This window comes from Micromys minutus, assembly GCF_963924665.1.
Source record: "Micromys minutus genome assembly, chromosome: 16".
Lineage (NCBI taxonomy): Eukaryota > Metazoa > Chordata > Mammalia > Rodentia > Muridae > Micromys > Micromys minutus.
Window position 1 is genome coordinate 35354846 of NC_137985.1, and position 23964 is coordinate 35378809.

At 46.0% G+C, this 23964-nt stretch overlaps 1 protein-coding gene across 1 annotated transcript in view; it reads right to left on the reverse strand.

Annotated features, from left to right (window-relative positions):
• Positions 1 to 23964, reverse strand: part of SORL1 (sortilin related receptor 1) — a 150385-nt gene that overhangs the window by 44662 nt on the left and 81759 nt on the right. Inside the window, exons 17-24 of the mRNA XM_080930526.1 lie at positions 20610 to 20782; positions 19151 to 19282; positions 17288 to 17379; positions 15460 to 15706; positions 14264 to 14402; positions 7338 to 7511; positions 5267 to 5380; positions 2054 to 2176 (exon numbers count right to left, since the gene is read on the reverse strand). Coding sequence (XP_080786652.1) covers positions 2054 to 2176; positions 5267 to 5380; positions 7338 to 7511; positions 14264 to 14402; positions 15460 to 15706; positions 17288 to 17379; positions 19151 to 19282; positions 20610 to 20782 — 1194 coding nt within the window. The remainder of the gene's footprint in view (positions 1 to 2053; positions 2177 to 5266; positions 5381 to 7337; positions 7512 to 14263; positions 14403 to 15459; positions 15707 to 17287; positions 17380 to 19150; positions 19283 to 20609; positions 20783 to 23964) is intronic.

The window sequence follows — 23964 nt, forward strand, 5'->3', positions numbered from 1 at the left end:
TCTTAAGACATTGTGTAAAAGTGGAGGGAGAGAACTCATCAAGTTGTCCTTTGACCTTCACGCGTGTGCTATGGTGCATATACACATACACGAAAACACACACACACACACACACACACACACACACACACACACACTATTAGAATAATTTGAAAAATGAAAACAAACAAGGATAGCCAAGCATGGGACCCAACACAGATGTCCAACTTGTTTTCCTCAAAGACCTGCTGATAGCAAAGGTGATGAATGAGGTGCTCATGAGGAGTCGGAGGCTTATGAAGCAGCCCAGCATTGAAGAGTTGCAGTAAGTAGGATCTTGTGATGGTTTCAGGGCCAATGAGCAGGAGAGAACCATGAACCAAGAATGGGGGTGGGGAACAGAGGTGCTGAGCTGTCAAAGATTCAACTGGTACCCAGACAGGGAGCTAGATGAGCACAGGGACTTGGAAACATGTGGGGTTACATTTCTTCCAGGGGAAGGTACACTCCTACTGTACCCACAAACGTCATCCTCTGAGTTGTGGGGCAGAAAGGAAAGAGTGCTAGAAAGAGTTGTAGATCCCAAGGCCATTTTGATGGCATTTGATAGAAGAATTATTATGGAACAAAAATAAATAAATAAAACAAAACCCCATTCCCTCTCTAGCCAGGCCAAGGTACACCCTATACAAAAGTGGCCCTAAGTGTGTTCAATTATTTGTTTGTGCTAAAATGATTTGTGAAGAGCCCCTGTTCTGCTAGGTCTAGCCCCTGTGAGTCAAACCACCTGCTCATAGCAAACAAAGCCAACCCTGTCCATGTGCACACTCAACAGCTTGCCTGCCCTGACCTTATAGACAGAAGGGAGGGTCGGCAGGGTCTCAGCAACTCATCACCATGTCTGGGTTGGCGTCTGCCCTCCAATTTTCCTTTCCCTCTAGACTGATAGGTCCTCGGGGCTTGTGCGCTACACACACTGATAAAATCTTCAACAGTAGGTAGCAGCTTCAGACCAGTGCCTGCTCAAAACATTGGCAGGGCAGTGGGATACAACAGAAAGGAATTACAAAAGAGGAGGTGGGAGCCCTCAGCTCCCGGCTCTGACATAAAGTGATCCTGTCATATTGGATAATCCCGCTAAGGAGATCATTAAGGTGGATGCCAGTCAAAGAGTAGATGAGGAGGCCCCACTAGTCCCGGCGATGGCAGCGGATTAGAATTCCAGACACAGACACCTTCATTTAGAGAGCCAGGGTTACCTCAGTGCGGCCAGCCGGCTCCTGACAGAGGGTATGGCATTGGATTGGTTTGAAGAGAACAACGATACATCTGTGCAGCAGGGCACGCATCTGTAGCCCCAGCACGCAGGAAGATGAGGCAGGAAGATCTGGAGGACCAAGCCACCCTAGGCTCTATGGTTATTAAGAATGCAGTGGGGTTTGGGGAAGCATAAAGATGGCTCAGTGGGTAAAGTGCTCTCCATGCAAGCCCAACAATATGAGTTCGATCCCCACAACCCATGTAAAGGTGGGAGGGTGAGAACTGACTCCACATTTATTCCTCATCCATACCCACACATACATGTCCCCCACTCAGACAAACTATGGTGCACACATTCACATGTACATCATGGCCACATATAATAATGATAAAATGAAAAACAAAAGGACTAATTGAATCCACTCAGAAAACACACACCCTTGACTTCACATCTCAAGTATACATTGTCTAAAAGAGAATAGAGGGCCCATTTTTTTTTTTTTTCTTTTTCAGATTGGAAAACAAAGGCTGATCAAGAATAAGTGGGGGTGGGGTCTAGATGCCACCTCCTGACCATTATCCAGAGATCGGTGATTCCAGAGTAACTGAATGCTCGTGTAAAACAGTGAAGTGGTCCTACAAACCTGAGCAGAGGAGAGAAATGGCAGGCCCCTGATATGAGGGTAGAGGTGGGCATGCAGGTGGGAGATGCCAAGTCCCAAACTGTCTAACAGCAACGCTTGACTCCAGCCCACCCCTCCATTAGCAGAGCCCTGTGAGCAGCATGAGGACCCTCCCAGGAACACCCCCTTACCACAGTGTCTCTCATCACTGTTATCTCCACAGTCGTCTTCAAGGTCACACTTATAGGACAGTGGAATACAGGTCCCCGACTCCTGGCACCGGAACTGGGTGTCTGCATCACAGACTGTGGTGGCTACCATGAGAAACAAGCTACACGTTGATACCTTTGTTTGGTCCAGTTCAGAAGCGACACATTGATACATTTGTTACGTCCAGTTTATCCCCTATCCAGCTACAAACCTCCCCACCAAAATAGCAGTTAAAACTAGAGGGAGGCAGACTTTAATTATAACAAGAACTACACCCAGACCTCATGGCAGAAACAATCACACAAGAACCTGAAACACCCATCCAAGGTAGAAAAGAATGTTTTCCAAGGCTGGCTGTAGATAGAAATGGGGCTCAGAGGGTGAGACACTGCTGTCTGGATGGGAGAGCAAGGGCAGGGCTGAAGTAACCCCTAAAATCCTTCCAGACTGTCAAGCACTCTTCCCAAGCAAGCAACATAAACTCCATTGTCTGCAAGGGATGCCCCTTCGCCGACCAGCAGCTGGCACACATCGCACAGGTGACCCAGAATACAGACAGAATCCTACAGGCAGAAATGACTATTACATCTGCACCCAGTGAGGGCTGGGGTTTAAATCCTCCCACTAACTCCCTAAGCTACCTCTGTTGTAAAATGAAGGTAAAGTAACTGTGGTACAATCAGCCAGGACTCTCTCTCTCTCTCTCTCTCTCTCTCTCTCTCTCTCTCTCTCTCTCTCTCTCTCTCTCATCTTATTCTTTACACCCTCTTCCCTCTAGTATTGACAGAGATGACTATCCTCTGGTACATTATTATGGGTACAGAAGAGTTCAAGGTTAGGGCCACACCCTATCAAGCTGACTGTAGAGGTAATGGACTCCCTTCTCCCTCTGCATGCCTCACCATCATAAGGATGGGTCTGAAAATCGATTAACTCGCTCTCCTGAACAGAAACGTCCTGGCTGACCCAGAAACCTGAGGCCCAGGGGAAAGGCCGTCAGGAGAAATGAGGGGAGGAAGACTGTTCTCCAAGCTGCTGAGGCATCAACACAGAGCAGAGCAGCGTCCTGGGACAGAGGGTGGAGGCTCCCGGTATAATAAAGCACCAAATGTCAACCTTGTTGCTGGATGTCCCAGCAGCTCTTATTTGAGCTTCCGTTTCTTCTCTGTAACCTAGCTCATGGTAGGAGGCAGGGAGTGAACACAAAATGACAGGGCCGTAGGGGATTCACGTGAAAACCTGGGTTCTGGCGCCCACCCAGCTGGAGGAGTCTGTTTAACAGGGAGGAAAAGGACTGACAGCATCTTTCCCAAGTTGCCTGCAAGCCCCCTCTGCTCTTCTCAGCAGTCACCCCATGCCACGGCACCCTACCACACCTGCCCTGTTCTGCAACCACGCGGACAGGACTTTGCTCACTATCTGGATAGGCAGACCGGACTCCTTGATAAGGAGAGGCCACGAGAGACAGATCTGGCCCCTCTGTTTGGTTCCCAGGGGAGAGCTTTCAAATCCCTGGCATTCTTTATCACTTCACCCCTGTCATATGCGACATGGGGAGACCTAAGCCAAGTGGGTTCAGACATGTGAGAGTTGGGGAAACAAAGGTTGTCTAAGGGAGAGATGGGGGTGGGGGTACTGTCAACCTCAGCTGACAGACACCAAACCAGGAGGACAGAGCCAGCCCCACATTTCACCCACTGCAGGGGTTCACACTGTGCAGAAATCTGTGAGACCAGTCACAGGGCTAGGGCTGTGGGAGGCCAGTACTGAGGCCAGTAGCCACCTGCGCAAACACAGAGGTCAGGACTTCTGTACACATACAAAGCTGTTAGGAGACCCTGAGTGCGGGGCACAGGAACACTAGCTCACTTTTCTTTACTTCTGCTTCAACTAATGTTTGAACTATTTCCTACAACCCTATATGGAATAACCATCCCCCACTGTCTCCTTTATGTACTGGATAATATTTATTAATGTTGTAAAAGAGCTTTGCCTATCCCTTCACAAGCACCACAGCTTCCGGCAACAACATAGATAAATGGGAAAGGCCTATTTAAAAATAATAATAAGGACAGCCAGAGGTACAAGCTTTCACCAACCTGCCTCTCAAGATACTCCTGTGCACCACTACAACACGGCCCACAGAGTCAGTTAGCCAGGGCACATAAGGGCTCACAGAGACTGAGATGACGGTCAGGGAGTCTTGTGCATCTGACCTTGTTCCTCTGAATATATGTTATGGTTGTACAGCTGGGTGTTCTGTGGGACTCCTAACAATGGGAGCAGGAGCTGTCTCTGACTTTCTTCTAATTTGGAGACCCTTTTTCCCCTACTGGGTTACCTCTGCCACCTTTACATGAGGTTGTGTGCCTGGTCTCCATATAACTTGTTATGCCCTGTTTGGTTGATATCCCTGGGAGGCCTGCTCTCTTCTGAAGGGAAATGGAGGAGAAGTAGATCTGGGGGAAGAGGGGAGGTGGGAGGGACTGAGAGGACAGGGGGTGGTGTGGAGGAATCTGGTGTTGGGGATGTAATCTAGGAGAGAAGAATTAATACAGACAGTTTTTTCCTCGAATGGGGAAAGCATACACTGAGGTCAAGGGAACATGGGAATATATATAACGACTCATACGAAACTTCCAACAAGCCAAAGCAGGCAGGGAAAGGCATTGCAAGGTCCACAGGAACCTAATGAGTCACACTAGATGCAAACTGGATAAGCTTGCTGTAAAGTTGCTGCCCGTGTTAAGGCACTTGGGGCCCCAGCATGTGCTCCATGGAAGGCCTACACACATCTGTCAGAGCCCACAGGCTTCCCTCTGTCCTACAGTGCTAATGGTGAGAGAGCCTCTGGGTAGCCAGGGGTAATTGGTTTGAAAGACAGGTCCACCGTGGTCTGCGTTCCCTTCTCTCAGCCAGTTCATTCTGCTCACTGTCTATCCTTCCAAAGGCCAGTCCTTACCACAGCACACGGGTGGTATAGATGTGACTTAAATTTACATATGGAATGTTTACATATGGAATGAACTGATACATAACATATGTTTACATGTGATTTTCCAGCCCAAATCCCATCCATTTAGATAAATACCACAGTAGTGTCCAGCCAGAACCTCAGACTACAGGCTACAAGCCAGAAGGACCAGCCTGGCCCCCCAAGCAATGGTCTGCTGTCCTACGCCCGGATGACTCACGGCAGTTTCTCTCGTCACTCATGTCCCCGCAGTCATTGTCGAAATCACACCACCAAATGCTGTTGATGCAGTTGCCGTTGCTGCAGCGATACTGGTTGCGAAGACAGGTGTTCTCTAAAGTGGGGGGAGAGGGGAGCCAGCATTGTTATTCTGACCACCGGACCGAAAACCTTTGTCTCCTCAGTTTCCTCTTCTCTTCCCTCAACTGTGTTCTGCAGCAGATGGGATGGGGGGAGGGGCAAGTAGGTCCACATGCATAAGAAGCAGGAAGCACACACGTTTGTAAACACATGCACACATACACACACACACACACACGTACACATACCCACACACACCCCTCATGAGCCTCTTTCTTTCCTCTTGAAATTAAAACTGAAGATGAGGCAGGCTGCAAGTGTTTAGAGAGGACTACTATGAAGCAGAGGAAAAGGCCGACGCTGGCCGTGTCGATTGGGAAACAAATCTCACCATCAGCAAAACTAGAAGCCTTCAAGAGGCTGTGTCCACAGAGCATCAGACACACCCAGGCCATACATCTACAGCTATAATATGTACCTGGTTGGCTCTGTGTACTCGTGGCTTCCACGTTCAAGATTCAGCTAACCAAACACCAGAAATACTCGGGGCACGAAGGGGGGGGGATTGCATTGTACTACACGCAGATGAACTTTGTTCTCTGTGATATCACTCCTCCCTGAACTGTAGAGTGTAACCCCTACCTATGCAGCATTTACACTGCAGTAGGAATTACCAGCAGTCTAGCGGTGGCTGAACGTATACAGCAGGTTGGACATAGGTTACATGCAAATCCTATGCTCTTCTATACAAAGGAAATGTATACAGCAGGTTACATGCAAATCCTATGCTCTTATACAAAGGACTTGAGGATCCATGGAATCTATTATCCACAGAAGTCATGGATTTGGCATGAGAAAGGGATGGTCGCATGTAGTTAGACAATAGTTATAGATCCATGTAGTTACTAATTTAAGAAACTAGCAGCTTACTAAGATTTCATGATTTTTTTTTTTTTTTTTTTTTTTTTTTTTTTTTTTTTTTTGTTTTTGGTCCATAGCTTCTTTAAAGCAAGGACCTATAGAGGACATAAAGGCATTGTTTAGCACACTGGGTCAAGGACACCGGTGGCCTGTGTGGACAATTGAAAGCATTCCAATGGTGACTGGAGAAACCTTTTTGCCCTCTTCTTATAATTTACTGTTGACTTTCTTTCCAAATAGCTTTAAGACGCCATTGAGGGCATGAAAGGAAGCCTCCTGTTTCTGAGGACGGGAGAGTCATCTTTTCCCCATTTGTATTCTTAGGGAAGCTGGCCCATAAAGCTTCCATTGTACACTCTCCTGCCCTGGCCTCAGACAAGTGTGGTTAGGATTGCAAAGTAAATATGTCCTAGAGAATAAGGAAAACACAGGAATTCAGCCATCAATTCACAGACTTCATGCCAGACCACCTCTCCTGGGCCCTGGCTGATAGGACTATGAGGCTAGAAACTAGGGGGTGGGGGTAACAGGGTGGAGGATCGGGGAACCTGCAGGAATGAGGGGGACAAGACAGATTCTCTCTCTTTTTTAAAACCATTTATTCAAGTTCAAACTGGCTAAAGACAAGGCTCCTACTGTCATTGACTTGCTCACAGCTCAGAAGTCAAGACTTTTAGACCTCTGCCATCCCTGATCCCAAATATCTGGGCCATGCCAAGCTCTGTGGGGGCAGACAGAAAGCAATCTGCCCTGACAGAGTTTGGACAGCTATGTTTGGAAGGCAAGCTGCTCGGTGGTTGCATAGAGAAATACACAGAACAAGAGGAAGGTGGCCCTGAGGGAAGCTGTGTCATTTACTATCAAACCAAGGCCACAGCCATGACCTTTGTGTGAACAGCCCCAGGTCTGTTGTGAAGAGCCAGAGGCCTTACAACCTGGACCAGAAAACAACCTCTCAGCATCTAACCAGTATCATTTCCACCTGGAATATTTCCTCATAACCAAACTTAGCAAACACTGAGATCAGAAGGGAAAGAGGAAGAGGGTAGGGAAGACCAGGGATGCACCACCTTCTTTGACACAGGTGTTGTTCTTCCTCTGATAGCCCTGAGGGCAGTCACACATCAGGTCCCCAGAAGGAAGGACACTGCTTGTCACACCTTCTGGACACCTGCAACTTTTACTGTTGTTGGCCTTAGGGAGACACAGTAGACTGCAGGGATGAGCAACGCAGGCATTGCTTCCTAGAGAGAAAACACAGAAGGCAAAGTTAGGTTAAGATGTGCCATAGGTAAAGAAAGAATTGAAGGAGCTGAAGGGGTTTGCAATCCCATAAAAACAACAATAGTAACCAACCAGAGCTCCCAGGGACTAAACCACTATCCAAAGAGCACACATGGACAGACCCATGGCTCCAGCTGCACATGTAGCAGAGGATGGTCTTGTTGGACATCAGTGGGAGGAGAAGCCCTTGATCCTGCCAAGGCTTGATGCCCCAGTGTAGGGGAATGTCAGGGTGGGGAGGTGGAAAGGGGTAGGTGGGTGACTGAAAAAAAAAGTAAAAAAAGAAAAAAGAAATGCAAAATAAAAATCTAAACAAACTAAAAAAAAAAAAAGTGCCACAGGGCAGCCAGAGAACATGAGCCACTGAAAGTCATCTTACAGATGAGGCAGTGGGGAGCTTAGAAATATCTCTGAACCATCAACCACTTTGACAAACCTCTGTTCAGAAGCCAAAGTAAAAGCCTAATCCTCACAGTGAGAGCTTTTCAGTGGCTTGTCTCTATAAGATTTCGTGGGCCTATGGGACTGAAGAAGATGGCTTAGCAAGTAAGAGCATTTGTTGTTTTTTTGTAGAAGACGCAGGTTCCATTACCAGCACCTACATGGTTCACAGTCAGTTCACAATCATCTGTATCTCCAGTTCCACAGTTTTGACCTTCTTCTGACCTCTGTGGGTACCAGGGGCACACATTTTTACATGCAGACAAACACTCGAACACATAAAAATAAAGTTAAAGAGATGGCTGGGGCCCAAGGCAGGTGCTGTGAAACTGAGTTACTGTTGGCTTAGAAACCACCTGTTAAGTTTGAGCGGAGAAGCCTAACCTGTAGGTAAACCGCAGCTGTGGTGGATCTGCAGTTACAGTCTGCAGAGTCAGGGTGCCAAGAGAGACATGGAGACTCTTCCCCTTCAGGAAAGGTGGCTTTGTAAACCCATCAGCAGTCACCTGAGGGTTTAGGCAGATCTTCCAATTTAGAGATCCTTACTGTTAAACTGAGACAAACTGCTGAGGTGCCTATTTTACATATCAAAGTGGACACTGGACTCAGGTTCTCCCTGCTGGATTCAGGTTCTCCCTGCATCCCCTTCTGGCCACAGGGTCCTCCTGGCTGGTATAGCCTGCCCCCAGTCCTGAACTCTGCAATCCAGGGGCTGGGCTGTTCTCCCTATATAATCTAACCATTTTGGCTACCTGCACTCTTTATACATTTGGGCCTCTTGGCTGCTGCGGCTTGTCCCCACCCTCTTCCTCACCACCATTTCCTTTCCCTCCTCCTCCCCTCTCCAGGCACAGTTCAATCTGGTCTACTGTGCACTCGCCCAAATGTGTCTGCCTCTGGCTGTGCTTTCCCACCTATCTACCGGGAACCTTCTCCTCCACCATACCTAGGACCAGTCACGTTCCTTTTCTTTTATTTCTTTTCTCCATTCACTTACTACCTTCCTTGTGTTTCAATAACATTTTTTACCCGTTCCAGCTCGAATGGGATTTTGCTCTTCAGAACCGGAAGGCCCTTTCACTGAAATATATACCTAGATAATGGTCTCTCCTTCCCAAGTCCTTTGTGCCACAGCACAGCTAACAGGCTGAACGAGAGACCACACATAAATCTGATTAGCCACTATCCTGCAATAAATCCACAGAAGGGCCAGGTACTATACTGATCTAACTACTATTCTGATCTTTCCCTTGGGTCAGCTTAGCAAAAAGAATGCCAGAGAAGATGCGCAAAATGCTACACCACACATGCACTCGGGCTCTCACAGACTGAAAAAACATGGCAGAATTGCTTTCCTGCCCTTCCACCCTTCTCCCGGTAGAAGTAGAGGATAGCACACTTATTTTGTAACAATGGGAAGTATGACACAGCCATGGAGAGGCATAAGGCACTGAAACTGTGAAGTGTATACATCATTTTCTTTTGCTCATGGGTGTTAATCATGAAATGGGAAAATAGAGGGCTGGAGAGATTGCTCAGTGGTTAGAGCACTGACTGCTCTTCCAGAGGTCCTAAGTTCAAATCCCAGCAACCACATGGTGGCTCACAACTATTTATAATGACATCTGATGCCCTTTTCTGGTGTGTCTGAAGACTGCTACAGTGTACTTATATATAATAAATAAATCTTTAAAAAATGAAATGGGGAAATAAGCATGAAAATATTGTCTGGTTCTTTTATAGACATATATCCTCCCACACCTCCCAGAAATCCATGTGATCTGTTTCCTTGCGTACAAGACTTAAGCTAGGCTGGGAAACGAGATTCATAGATAGTTTAGCATCTTTTTCTGTTGCTGACAAAAGCAACTTAGAGGAGAAGGGATTTCTTTGTATTCATCCACAGTTCCAGGGCACAGTTCACAGGGTAGGGAGCTGAGGAAAGAGAACTTGAGGGAGCTGGGCCTTTATGTTCACAAAGACCAGAGAAGGATGGAGGTAATATTGATGGTCCGTTCCATTTGCTCATTTATATGACCCAGGACCACAGCCAGCGTATGGTGACATGCATCCTGTGCAGACTCTCCCATCCCAACTAATGTGAAGAAGATAATTCCCCACAGATATGCCTAGAGCCCCATCTGGAATGAGATTCCAGATTCTGTCATGTTAACAGTTGACACTAACCATCACAATAGATGGCCATTAGTATTGCCTGGGGCTGCAGGTGTTATTTAAGGTGGTGTTGCAAATAAAATGATTTAGTGATGATATCATCTTGATGCTAAGAAGAAGAGAATAAGGGGCACTGTACATACATACATATATATGAATGTATATATGCATTATATATATGCATGCACAAATAAGCATATATATGTATACATACACACATGTAAACACATGTGTGCTCACCCAGAGGGAGAAATTCACATAAAAAAACATTCAAAAAGACTCCAGCAAATGACTCAGTCTACCCTAAGGGCCTCATTGCCAACTTTCCAGAGCAGAAGCCTTAGATACCAGTTTACCCTGACATCTGTGGCAATCAGGGGGTCCTTTACCTCAAATCCCACATCGCTCACTATGGGAATCGACATGGGTCCATTCCCAATGACAAACAACTCAAATTGTGCTGTGTGTTTAAAACACTCAGTGTTCCAAGGAAAGGGAGGGTTGATGGACTAAACATGTGCAATTACAGGATGATGTGCAGAGGAACTGTGTCCATAAAACAACAGGACCAGCATTTTCACATGCAGAATGAATGTCCCTAGGTAAACTAGGACACATGTGGGTCCTATGTGAGGCTGATCCAGGCAAAGCTGTACGGTACTGCGGTTATGAAAGCTCATACGGGGCAAGACCAGGCAAGTCACCAGGTCTGAGGACGAGAATTGGGCGGGGAAGAGCATTCCAGCTGCCACAGAGACACAGAAGAGAACATGGGTGTGCCACATGAGAAAGCACAATGGAGATGAAGGAAGAAACCACCACAGACCCTTTACCCAGGAAGCCAAAAGTATTTGGTGTGATGACCATTATCCCAGATGAAGGAAAGACAAATGCCCACTTAGAAGACGAAGCCTACAACTTCCTCACAAGGCACACTCAGGACATTTCTTGATTTTTCTCTTTGGGAAGTTCTTCTGGAATCCATTTGGGAACCCCAAACTGCTACCATCTCACTTAAGTGTCTAAATATTTGGCAGTTACCAAATTCCTGTTTCCTCAAGTAACAGATATCCACACCCACTTTCGCAGGTGCTTGGAAACCTGTATTTCTGACAGGCTCTGAGGGAGAATTAAAAGAATTCCAACATGCTTCAAGCCATGGCGGCACCAACTGAAGAGACTCATAATCTTGCAAAATGACCTCTGTAACTGAAGAAAGAGAAACTTCCTACTCGGAGAAATACTGGTGGCTCTGCCTAAAAACCTGCCAGATAGCAAGAGCAGAAATGCCTTCACTAACAACCAAGCACCCCAACACCCCGAATTTTCCATGCAAACCAATTTTTTTATTACATTCTATTACAGGTCAGCACCTGTCAAATTGTCATATCATGAGGACACTGCTATTCAAGGCATGGCTGGCTGATGGTATAAGGTCTGATGGCTGCACTGAAGTTGAAGTTTCAAAGGCAACCTGACTCAGATTCTTAGCAGTAAGCATATCACCAGACAAGCCGTCGAACCTAGCTTTCATGTAGACAGGGAAGACCATGGGAGTATGGGGAGGCACATGGGCTGGGGAAAGATCAAAGCCTGTGAAATACATAAGTGTGGTGTGGGTGACAGAGCTATCCCCTAATAAATGCACCTACCATTGTTTCATGCTTGGCTGATAGAAAGTCCTACGAGTGTTGGGAGTGAATAGCAAAAATAACAAAGGTGGATGGCCTGGCTCGCGGGGTTCCCCATATGCATCCCACACTGGGTGCTACAGAGCCAGGGAGGTTAAAGTCAACAAGCTTATGGATAAGGGGTCTGAACATCACTGGTAACCTCACCACTGGAGCATTAACTGAAACAGGCTTGTCTGAGAGACCGGAAGCTTGCTTTTGTCACCCCGGAAAAGTCCTGCCTGATCCTGAATTGAAATAAGAGGATCCCAAATGTGGAGAGAAGAGATACATTAAGTGCCCCTGCAGGCCAAAGTGACATTCACAGCTGATTGTGCCTCCCTGTCTGTGTCCTTTCCACCAGTACATCCCCCTCAAGACAGCCCTTCCTCAGGTCCAGGCACCACCGCACACCCCTGAATCGATCTCTAGCTAGTTTAAAGTGACAATCACTCTTTGGAACATGAAGGGGAAATGACACCTATGCTGAGAATCTATTGAGGGTACAGAGTATAGGGGTTCAGCTGCAAACTGCACCTCACTGCTCCCCACTGGGTGTGACTGCCCCCTCGGTTGTGCTTGAGCTGCTGGCCTAAGAGGCAGGCAAGGTGGGAAGTGGGGAGCCTGAGACAACCAGACTCACTGAAACGGTGCTACAGAAACGGCCGGGGTACACACCCGACATGCTATGCGCACCCAGAGAAATGGAGCCACACTCTTCTGGACGAGGTGGCATCTTAGAGAACATTCAGCAGCCTGCAGAAGTGGAGCAGCAGGGGTGGTGTCCCTCCTCACAGGCCCAGAGAGAATGGTGCTGAGGCTGAGAAGCAGGGCCCCATCACCCTGTCCTACTTTAAATCAGTTATCTCTCAAGGTTAGCTGGAACTAATGTCCTATCTCAAAACAAAACAGAACAGAACACACACACACACACACAATAAACCAACAAAAATGCTAAAACCACAAAACCATAAAAAATGGGTGCCTCCTCTTTAAAAAAAAAAAAAAAAAGTAGCTTCTCCATTTAGTGGCAGCTCTCACACTGGTGGAGAACCTTTGGGAACACTAATTAATATCTAGGATTTCATTCTTTGATCTGCAAACCACAGATCGTGATACCAACCCCCTACTGGCTGAGAAGGCATACAAACAATGCTGACTTGGATTTGCACCACACTCCTTGAGGGAGTTCTCAAGCTATCTTCCTTAGTTCCAAAGGGATAACAGTGGTTATCTATGACTGTATTATTTTCCTTGTCAATTTTCTCCTCCTGCGGTGAGCCAAGAACTGCAAAATGGTGCCTATCAACCCTATAGTCAAAACAGGAAACCCAGCAATGTGTCAACAGAGGGGAGCCAGCAGACCTGGGGAAGCTATTTAATCCATAGAGATAAGGAAGGTGTGCTTAAAGGGACTATTCTTCCCAGCAAAGCCTTGTCTTTCTCCTAGAGAATCACGAGTCTCCTTCAAGATAAGCAAACAGGCAGCCAAGGAAGAAAGGATGTTCCCATAACTACAATCTCAGCCTGCAGGACTGGCTGACAGTAGGTCCTAGAATCCTGAGCCAATAGTTTTAGAAAAAAGACCCTTAGCCAGGAGTAGTGGTGCACACCTGAAGGACTACTGCTCAGGGAGTTGAGGCAGGAGGATTGAGAGTTCTAGAACAACCCAGGTAACACCACAAAACTCTGCCTCAAAGAGAAAAAACAGAAACAATTAGGCATGATGGCTCACACCTGTAATTTTAGCACTTGGGGGGCTGAGCAGGGGGATGGCTGGCTTGGGCTCCTCGGGAAGTTTCAGGCTAGCCTGAGATGCAATGTGAGATTTTTTTTTTTTCTAAATATAAATAAATTCTGTTCATCCCTTCTTTCTTTCAACAAATAAGAACTAAGCGCCTACTAAGTGCTAGGCACTGGCAAAACACTGAGAAGAGAAAACAAGACATTCATTTTCCTGAGGTTCACACATGCAATGTGGTTTATGAATAAAAACCCTGCCCAAAGTGTGGCCACAGAAGTAGGTATGTTCAAATGGGCACTGAAGCATCTGAGCATGCCAGCATCCGAGAACCCAGCATGCACCATTCCTTGTGAATGTTCCAGAGAGGGATGAAGCACATGATGGGCCTCTCGCAGCTGTTAGCAGAAACCCATACCACCCATCACCAGGAGCCAAGGGCAGGAAGAGGGCGTAATCACCCACTAAGCACCAGCACTCCAGCAGGCAGAACTCGCTGTCTTCCAGCTGTTTGTGTATCATTAGAAAAGAAATTAAGATGCCATTAGGAAGAAATTAAATAATGTGCATGTTGTCGTGACAACAGAGAGGCAAAATGCCAGCTCTTGCTCTGTGCCGAGATTGCCCACACACAGCCCCTTTCTGGAGACCAAGTCTGGGGAGACAGAAGAGGACACGGCCTTACCAGCATTCTTTCCTTTGTAGAAAATCTTCAAGTCCATCAGGCCCGTGAGCTGGCTTGCTAGGATCTCCATCTGGGATCTGCTGTACTTCGAAGCTCTGAAGATGCTGAGCTGGGACCAGTCATCCCAGTAGATTTCATTCTAGAGAGAAAACCCTTGCCTGTTAATCTAGCTCAGTGATCCGTTGGGGACACTTGAGGAGGACAAGGACCATTCCGTCCTACCACTATGCAGGGACAACAAATAATTACTGAACAACAGGCCTGGTCAGAATTTCACTCAAATGCAAGTATCAGTGGCTTTTTATTGAAGCCTCGCCGACAGGAAGCAATGGCCTAGAAAAGGCTATCTAGTACCCATTTAGTGGGACCACAAGAAGGTGACTCAGTTTTGAAATATGCTTTCCCATTGTACTGGCTAGTTTTGTGTCAACTTGACACAAGGTGGAGTTAATCACAGAGAAAGGAGCCTCCCTTGAGAAAATGCCTCCATGAGATCCAGCTGTAAGGCATTTTCTCAACTAGTGATCAAGGGGGGATAGCCCAGCCCATTGTGGGTGGTGCCATCACTAGGCTGGTAAACCTGGGTTCTATAAGAAAGCAGGCTGAGCAAGCCAGGGGAAGCAAGCCAAAAGTAACATCCCTCCATGGCCTCTGCATCAGCTCCTGCTTCCTGACGTGCTTGAGTTCCCATCGTGACTTTCTTTGGCGATGAACAGCAATGTAGAAGTGTAAGCTGAATAAACCCTTTCCTCCCCAACTTGCTTCTTGCTCATGATGTTTGTGCAGGAATAGAAACCCTGACTAAGACACCCATTCTTGGCAAACACATTTGCTCCCTAGGGGGAGAATAACTGGAAGGCTATGTAGGTGGTACACAGCCTCAGTCAGCAGGGAACAAAGCAAGGGATGGAGATACTGAACTGAGACAGGGCTTTTACAGTGAAAAGCAAAGAGATTCACTCGGAGGAGGAGACCTCAACCTCCAACCTTTCGAAAAGTGAGCAGTGGTAGATAGAAGGCTACATCTCTCCATGAAGGAAGCAGACAAGTTAGTGCAAATTTGGAAGGCAGAGAGTTTTCAAGACCTCAGACAGGCTCTGCAAAAGTCCAACAGGCCTCAGCTCTGCGCCTACCCATATTCTGCCCCTTCTCTGGCAGACTTCACCCGAGAGTATGGCAGGCCAGGAAGGACTCACCTTAAAGACAGCAATGGCGTAAGGGTGTGGGAGGTTGTCAAGGATGACCGAACGCTGCTGGCCGCTGAAAGTGACGCGCTCTATACAGTCCAGGTAAGCATCTGTCCAATAGATCCACTGGCTGTCCACAGCGATACCATTGGGCCACTTCACGTCCTCTGACACAAGACGATAGGCAGCAGACCCATCCATGTTGCTCCGGTAAATTCCAGGCTTCAAGTCTCCCCAGTCAGTCCAGAACATCACCCTGGTCAATACAGGGATCACACGATCTCATCAGAATGACACAGGACAGCCTTGATTCTACTTCTCAGAGATAAGAAACACTCCCCCAGAGCAATCATTATTACTATCATCTGTCATAATGTTTGAGATTCATTCAGAAATGTAGTTGAACTTGACTCAAAAATTCACCTACTGAAGTCTGCCTGTAATCACTCTATTCCAATACTATACACGGAAATGCACATATATGCATGTTAATTTAAATGCTAATTGGCAGAAGAAGTGATCTGTAGTATTCTACACCAGAATATGCCTATTGCAGTGCCTCCCCCCCCAGAATATTGTACACAAAATAGTTTAAAATCTGTATATTGCATGTGCTAATTAGTTTTTGTCAATGATACAAACTAGAGTCACCTCAGAAGGAACAACCTCAATTAAGGAATTGCCTTCATTAGACTGGACTGGAGCAAGTCTGTGGGCCATTTTCTTGATTCATAACTGATACAGGAGAGTCCAGACCTCTGTGGGTGGTACCACCCCTGGGCAGGTAAGGAAGCAGGCTGGGAGAGCCACTGGGAGCAAACCAGTAAGTGTGGTCTATGTTTCAGTTCTTGCCTCGGATTGACTCAGTGAGAGACTATATATAACCTGCAAGAAAATAAACTCCTTCCTGCCTGCCACCTCAGTTTTCAGCCATGTCTTTATCCCAACTAAACTGCCACATGGCTTCAATGCACATGTCCACTGATGGGCCGGAAATCACAAATCCACTATATTCTATCTGACAAGTCATGGGTGTCACTAAGGGGCACATATTTAATGATCATGATCGAACAGCAGTAAAACAGACTCTGAATAATGCAAACAAAGAATTAATAGTGGCTATTATACATGACTAACGGTGACTATTATGTAACAGTGATGTGATTGTGACCCTAGGATGTAGGAGGATAATGGGTAAAGAATGAGAACAGGGCGGACTTAAGCATCCTTTCAAGGTCTTCTGTTCTTTTTTTTTAATATCTCCAACCAAACCCATAGATTTCTTTTAGGCTGTTCTTTTTAAAATTTAGTTAATTCTCAATCATAAATACACATGGAGAGAAAAGTTAACGCAGTTTCTTTCTCAGTAAATGTTGGCCGTGAAGAAGCTAGTGAATAGCAGCCATGCATACCCCGAGTGCATATTAATTTTAAATAAGATAATTTTAAGAAATAAGAAAGCCTGCATATGCTGGGAGTTCTGTGTGTGATTGATTGAATTAAATGTTTGGGAGATTAATGGAACTCAAGATAAAAAATATCCTTACAGTTTATTCGTGGCCTTGCCTGGTTTACAAAGACTCTCTTTCATGTTACCTTTTCTGTAGAAACATGACACAGATGTGAGACATCTGGAGACCATAGAGAGTTGGATGCTTTCTAATCAAATACACTCAGAGTTATCGGACCACAACAAGCAAGCTATGGCTTCAAAAGCCTCAGTCCACCGGTTATCTCGCCCACGATCGCTACAAGCAGAAACTTTGCCTCAAGCTTTCAGTTTTATGTGCATCTTGTTGTAGGCACAGCACTGACTTCCCATAGGGAACACACTTACCCCTCTTGGGGTACAAGGACTAGAGCCCTGGGTCGATCAAGCACAGAGGAATTGACGATTGTCAGTCGGAAGTCACCATCTGGATTAGCTACCTGACAAAACAAAGCAGGAGTGGAGGAGACAGGGAGGGATCTAAGTTCCTTACAAAGCCCGCACACCCAAAGCCCTCCATGGGCCCTGCCCATAGCACACTCTCCACGTCTGCCCTCTACTCTCGAGTCTAAAACCATTGGGAAGCCTGCCTTGATTCCCAGTCAGAAGGCACTGATCATGTTCCTAGCTGAGATAATTTCCACAGGGGCTGAAGGGGAAGCTAGAACTGTGTGCTTCCTGACTCCAACCCCAGGGAATGACAACTTGCACAAAGGTAACTGTTGTGGTTCCCCGGAGCCCATGAAGCTCCGTATGTGTCCTCAGTGCTTGCACATAACTCACACACATCTCCCTGACTGCTTTAAAACAATCTCAGGTCAACTGTAGCTTCCATGATAGCACAAAGTAAATAGTTGTTCAGGAAACGGTAACAAGAGAAGACATCTGAACACTCAGTGCTGTCTTGATTTTTTCTCTCTCTCTTTCTTTCTTTTTTGAACTATTTTCAATTCATGCATGTGAAACCACAGGTTTGGAGGGGCGACTGAACTATGCCAATCACTTCTGCCAGGGTTCTGAGAGGATTCCACTCCAGCCTCCGGCTCAGCTCAGAGGCAGTAAATTTCTCACTGCTCTTCTCCACACCATCCATTCCCCAACCAATGATCGCATGACTTGCTTCATGTTCTTAGCAGAGGGACAGGTTTCTTTATCTCCTTTCCACTGAACTACTTCCTTTGTGCGGTTTCTATTTGCTTTAAGAAATATCTCTGTATCTGCAGCTGATCTTTTAACTTACTATGTAGCCTAGGCTGGCCTCAAAATCTTGATCCTCCTGCCTCAGCCAAGTGCTGGGATCATAGTCGTACACAAACATACCCGGCTCCTCTAAACTAGAAGCCAATCAGAAAGAGGCTGTGTATGTCCTTTCCACCCCTCGCTCACTGTATCATTGAACACAAGACCAGGATTGGCATATATCCTGTACCAAATGGCTCTTGTTTAATGTCTAAGTAAATAAGATTTGTTCTCGACTTGAAGAAGAAAGGTTTCAGGAAGCCCCCTGATGCATGTGCCTTGGCCAACAGGATGACACATGGATCCAGGGCAGCCTCCTAAGCCTCAGTCTCCATCTCTCTACATGTCACAGAGCTCTCTGTGTCTCTTGACTTTGTGCTTTCCCATTAACCTGCATGTCACATCCCCATACAGTGCCAGTACCAAGAGCTACTGGGCTATATGCCAGGGCCTCGGCAATAACCTGCAAGGTAGGGTGAGCAGGTAGTTCCTCAACACGGTACTTTGGGCAGTTCATAGGCCCTTCATCACCCTCATGTAACCATGGCTACACAAGTTAGAACAGGTTTCTGGGAAGCCAGTAGGTAAGAGATCCATACAGATAATCATTGGGACATTGTTGGTTCTGGTAATAGAGAACTGTTATCGTTATGATAATGGCAACATTATGGAATCAGAAATCATCATCACTATTGTTAGCATAGGATGCTTCTGTAACCTGAAGTACAAACGCTCATATATCTTAAATGGCACCTCGGGACTTGTGTCCTCACATGGGTTCCTCAAGGCTGTAAACATCTTGACATGACTCCCCTTTCCTCCCTTCAGAGGTTCGGCCAGCCTTGGCCCTGAAACCCCTGGGGAAATTTCCAGAGTGATATGACACACTGCTTCCTATGTTTGAGTCTAATCTGGCTCAGCGCCCAGCTGCTCCACCTGCTTGCTTAATGAAGAGCACAGGGATCTTCATACCTCGATCTTTTTAAAGCCAGCATCCACCCAGTAAAGTAATTGGCTGAGGGGCTCGAAGGCCAGAGCCTCCACGGTCTCCAGGCCGGAACTGATGATCACCTCTTGTCCGGTGCTCCCATTCAAGCAGAGACGCTAGGAAGAGAAAGGTGTAATCAACACCTCGAACCATCCAGCTGACTCAATGCTAGGAGTCCCTCAGCAGGAACCCTGCCTCTGGCTAGCTGCTTTGCCAAGGTCACAGGGCTTTATAGGAGTAATGGTGCAGATATAAGATGATGTGTTAACAGAGTGACAAACAGAATCTAATCCGTTTCTATTACTGTGTGCAATTACAGATTGCTAAAGTATGGCCCATCTCAGAAGAATGATCTTTCTACTGAGACACAGGAGTCTGCTGTTTTTAAAATAAAAGGGCGGGGGGGGGGAACTAAAACTACTTTTTACTTCCTCTGTCTCCTTTTATATAGCTTTTGTCCCTTGCATGGCTCTTGGAAGCCCGACCCTCTTAATGTAAAGCTTACATATGGATTTTGGAACTAAGGATTCAATGAGTAAATGTGATAGAGCTCTCTCTCTCTCTCTCTCTCTCTCTCTCTCTCTCTCTCTCTCTCTCTCTCTCTCTTAACCTATGACACCTGGCTTGCCAGATAAATGATCTAACCTACTGAGCAACATTCCCACGTTCATTTTCAGATGGAGTGATAGCTCAGTAGTTTAAAGTGCTCCCTGCTTTTGTAGAACAAAGTTCAGTTCTCAGCACCCACAAGGCAGTGAGCTAAGTGTCTATTCCATGGTTACAAAGGATGCTTCTCCTGACCTCCCCTGACACCATGCACGCAGACAGCATACAGACATACATGCCAACAAAACACCCATCATACACATAAAGTAAAATAAATTTGAACGTATGAGTGCGCAGAAAATGACTAACCTATCTACAGATCTTTAATACCAATAGCCTTAACCTGGTATGTGTGTGATTCTGTGTGTGTGTGTTTGCTGTTGTTGTGTGTGGTTGATTTTTGAGTCCTGATAATTGATCCCGGGGCTTTATGTACACTAGGCAAACATGACCCACACAGCTGTATCTGGCCTGAGTATCTGGGCTCAACCAATTCTCCCACCCCAGCCTCCCATCATGACCAGACACTTACTGCTTCTTTTCTAAGTTCAGGAGAGCTAGGGTGTGTAGTTATGTGGACCGAAGGTACCTGGATTGTCGTCACACTTTCGAATGGAAGGGAAGATGCTCACAGGGAAGGTGGCAACTGACAACCCCATTTCACTGGCCCCAGAATCTTTCTAGCAGGAAACTAAGATCTCAGATGCAAAGATTCGAATTTGGGGCATCCTTTATCTTTCTCAGAGGAGCAGAGGTAGGCAGGGAAAGAAAATTACAACAGAACGCTGCAGTCAAAAGACACCGTCTAAAGACTTACCCAAGGGCTGACAGACTTACCTGGATGGTGTCCAGTGCCAGGTCAGACCAGTACAGGCAGTTCCGTTCATAGTCAAAGTCCAGGGCCACAGCTGCCCGCAGCCCCGAGAGAGGGAGCTGCTCTGTGGCTCCAGAGGCCAAGTCGTAGCGGTAGATAGACTTCCGCATGGCATACAGGATGAACTCATTCTCCTCTGCAGACATAAAGCAACCAGGATAGTCAGCGATGCTGAAGATTGCCAAGCAGGCCTGGCCTACTCCTTTCTCATTCACAAACCCTAACGCACTGTCGCAAGGGTAGATCAAATGCCAGAGCCTAGCAATCTAGACTCAGGACATAGAACAAAAAAGCATCCCTAACCCAGTAAATGTGTTTCTTTATCTATATTTTGTTACAGTCCAAAAACAGCAACAAAAACATTTCCACATCTACATTTGTGAGCTCTGCCTTCAGCTTTCAGTCACACTTGTCAATGTAAGTGACAGATCATTCCCTATCATATCATGTGACTGTCCCATAGCACCATTACCTTGGTGACTACTTGGTAACTACTAAAGCTTTCTAACCCAGTTTCCCACCCAGTATGCCCACTCATACATACTACTCACAAAGGCCTATTATGCTTTAGGCGGACCTGATAAGTTTCCAAAGCAACAATATATTTCTCCTGGAGTGATTACAAAATGTTCGACAGAGTAATTACTGTTCAGTTTCTGCTGAACAAATGTTTGCACAGTGTACTTACTATGCACCGGGCATGGTTTAATCCTCAAAGCTCTCGTGAGATAGAAGAATGAATATTAATTTGTTTAAGGACACACAGCTAGGAAGCGAGTAGTCCAGATCCAGGGTCTAGGCTTTAGCCTTCATACCACGCTGCCTTTAATGGCGTGAATACTCACGATGCCATTTTTGAAGGTATACAAATCACAGTGCTTTAGAGTTTTACCTAGTATTGGACAACCGGTAATTTAAGGCCTAATACCCTCACTTTCTAATTAGAAAATAGCATGGAAGTCATCAAGACTCTTCCACGGGAGGGCAGATGAGCAGTGAGTGTCTCTAGCCATAGCTCATGGGACCTCTGGGTAGCTGAACACACAGAGGTATGCAAGGGTGGCAAGACAAGGAAGGAGGTGTAAGCTCCACGCCCTTCAGCATCGTTTACACACCACTGTCTACTGGCTGTCCACCTGTATTGTTTGCAATGCCTTGTGTAGCAAGTAGATTTAAAAAAAAAATCTAGATGCTGGGGAGAAGACACACAGTGTCCAGATGCTGTCCCTTGAGTGTAGGACTGTCCAGGTGTTTGTTACTTGTGTCATCTCTCCAATAGACTAACAATAAAAAAAAATATCTTTAAAGAATTTAAAGAATCTACTGATGCTACGCTACATGTGGGATCCTTTGATTTGTGCTTGAACTGGTTGCTGGTTTTTGTTTGCTTGTTTTCTTCCTTTGTTTTGTTTTGTTTTTTGGCTTGTTTTCCCCTGTCTTTCTCTCGTCCTGTTAATTCACTGAACTCACATATCCATATAACCTGCCTTATATGAACCTCAATACTGGGCTGGCAAGACGGTTCAACAAAAGGTACTTGCTACCAAGCCTGATGAAATGAGTTCAATCCCCAGGGACCTACACAGTGGAAGAATAGAATCAACTCCCAGAAGCTGTCCTCTGACCTCTTCACCTACTCTGTTATACAAATGCTGCCCCCCTACCCCCACATACACACAAATAAATGTGATTTTTTAAAAAAATCCCAATACTGATAACACATTGAAAGCAAACCCACTAAGTCTGAGTAGGCAAAACACTTTGTTCACTATGTGGGACATTCTGTGCCTGGTTCCTAGCATTACTCCTCAAAAGCTTCAAATAATAAATAAATCTACATAATCTTGAAGAAGAAAGCGTTTGTTTCTTTTTCTTCATTTTCACTTTGTTTCAAAAATATTCAAGGTACCATCACATGGTAACTAAAAGTCACCTTTGGGCTGACACTAATTCCAAGGCAGGAGGCAGGAAGATACAGGTCACAAGATGCAAGTCACATCCCTCAGCAGCCCCCAGAACCTTGACTGACCCTTTGTTTCTTCTAAGAAACTAGTGCCCTTACAGCACAGTACAAGACCTGAGAAGTTTGTGTGGGAGGCAGGCGTGGAGTAGCATGCAGTGCTTCCATGTGTGAGGGTTTGGCTGGCACAGTGATGTAAAAGCCAGCCTAGAAAGATACATTGTTACCATAATCATAAAGACATGAAGACATCACTACATTTTACAAATCCCTCCAGATGCCTACATTACCTCATCTGTGCAAAGATGGTGTGGTTCCCATTAGGCCTAGAAAACATGTTTCTCTGAGTATGTCCCTGCTCGCAGTTAGGGGATGACCTACTCTAAATGAAACTTTTCTATTTCATCCCTTGCTCTCTCCTTTTCTATCAGAAGAGAAAATAGCTTTCTTGCCTGTTCTGACGGCTTTAAACAGCAATCTTATCCCTTGCTGAATTGTCCCTGAAGTATTTATGACGAAAGTCCCTACTCTAGGCCCTTAAGAGCAACCACTCAAACCCCCCTTACCCAAGCCCTCATCACAGCAGCTCTATGAAGGGAGCACTATCTGCTCACTTGTAGGAATATGCTGAATTAGTGGTTCTTTTTACTTCTCCGCTGTGAGGTATGTTAATTACTCTGGTAATGATGGAAGATTAAATTAAGGGACTAATGAGCTTAGCAGCACGGCACGCTGACCAGAAGTGAAGGGTGGGAGGCTGCCCTGCTCTGCCTGCCTGTGGAAGATGGAAGGTGGCATGCCTGGGTCACGATTCGCTGGTTAGCTCATGCCACTTTCACCAAAACAACACTGCTGATGGACACCATTCATTGGCCTCAGGAAGAGGAAACCTCAGGGGAAGGAAGGAACCTCTGACTGAATAAGTCCCAGAGGCCAAGTAACTACTTTTTGTGGTGTGTGTGTGTGTGTGTGTGTGTGTGTGTGTGTGTGTGTGTGCATGCATGTACATATTTATGTAAAGGTATGTGGTTGATATATATGTGTGTGTGTGTGTGTGTGTGTGTGTGTGTGTGGTGTGGTGTGTGTGTGTGTGGTGGTAGGGGTATGGGGTATGTATATATGAATGTGCACATGTGTGGATAATTGTGTAATTGTATTATATGTGGGATATATGTGTGATGTGTATGTCTATTGTGTGTTTGCATGTATATGTGTATACATGTATGTATAGTGTAAGTGTGCTTGTGTGTGTTATATGTGTACAAGTGTGCATATGTGTAGTATTGTGTATGCACATGTGTGTATGTGTGTATATATGTGTGTGGTGCATGTATGGTGTGGTATGTGTGTGAGTGTGA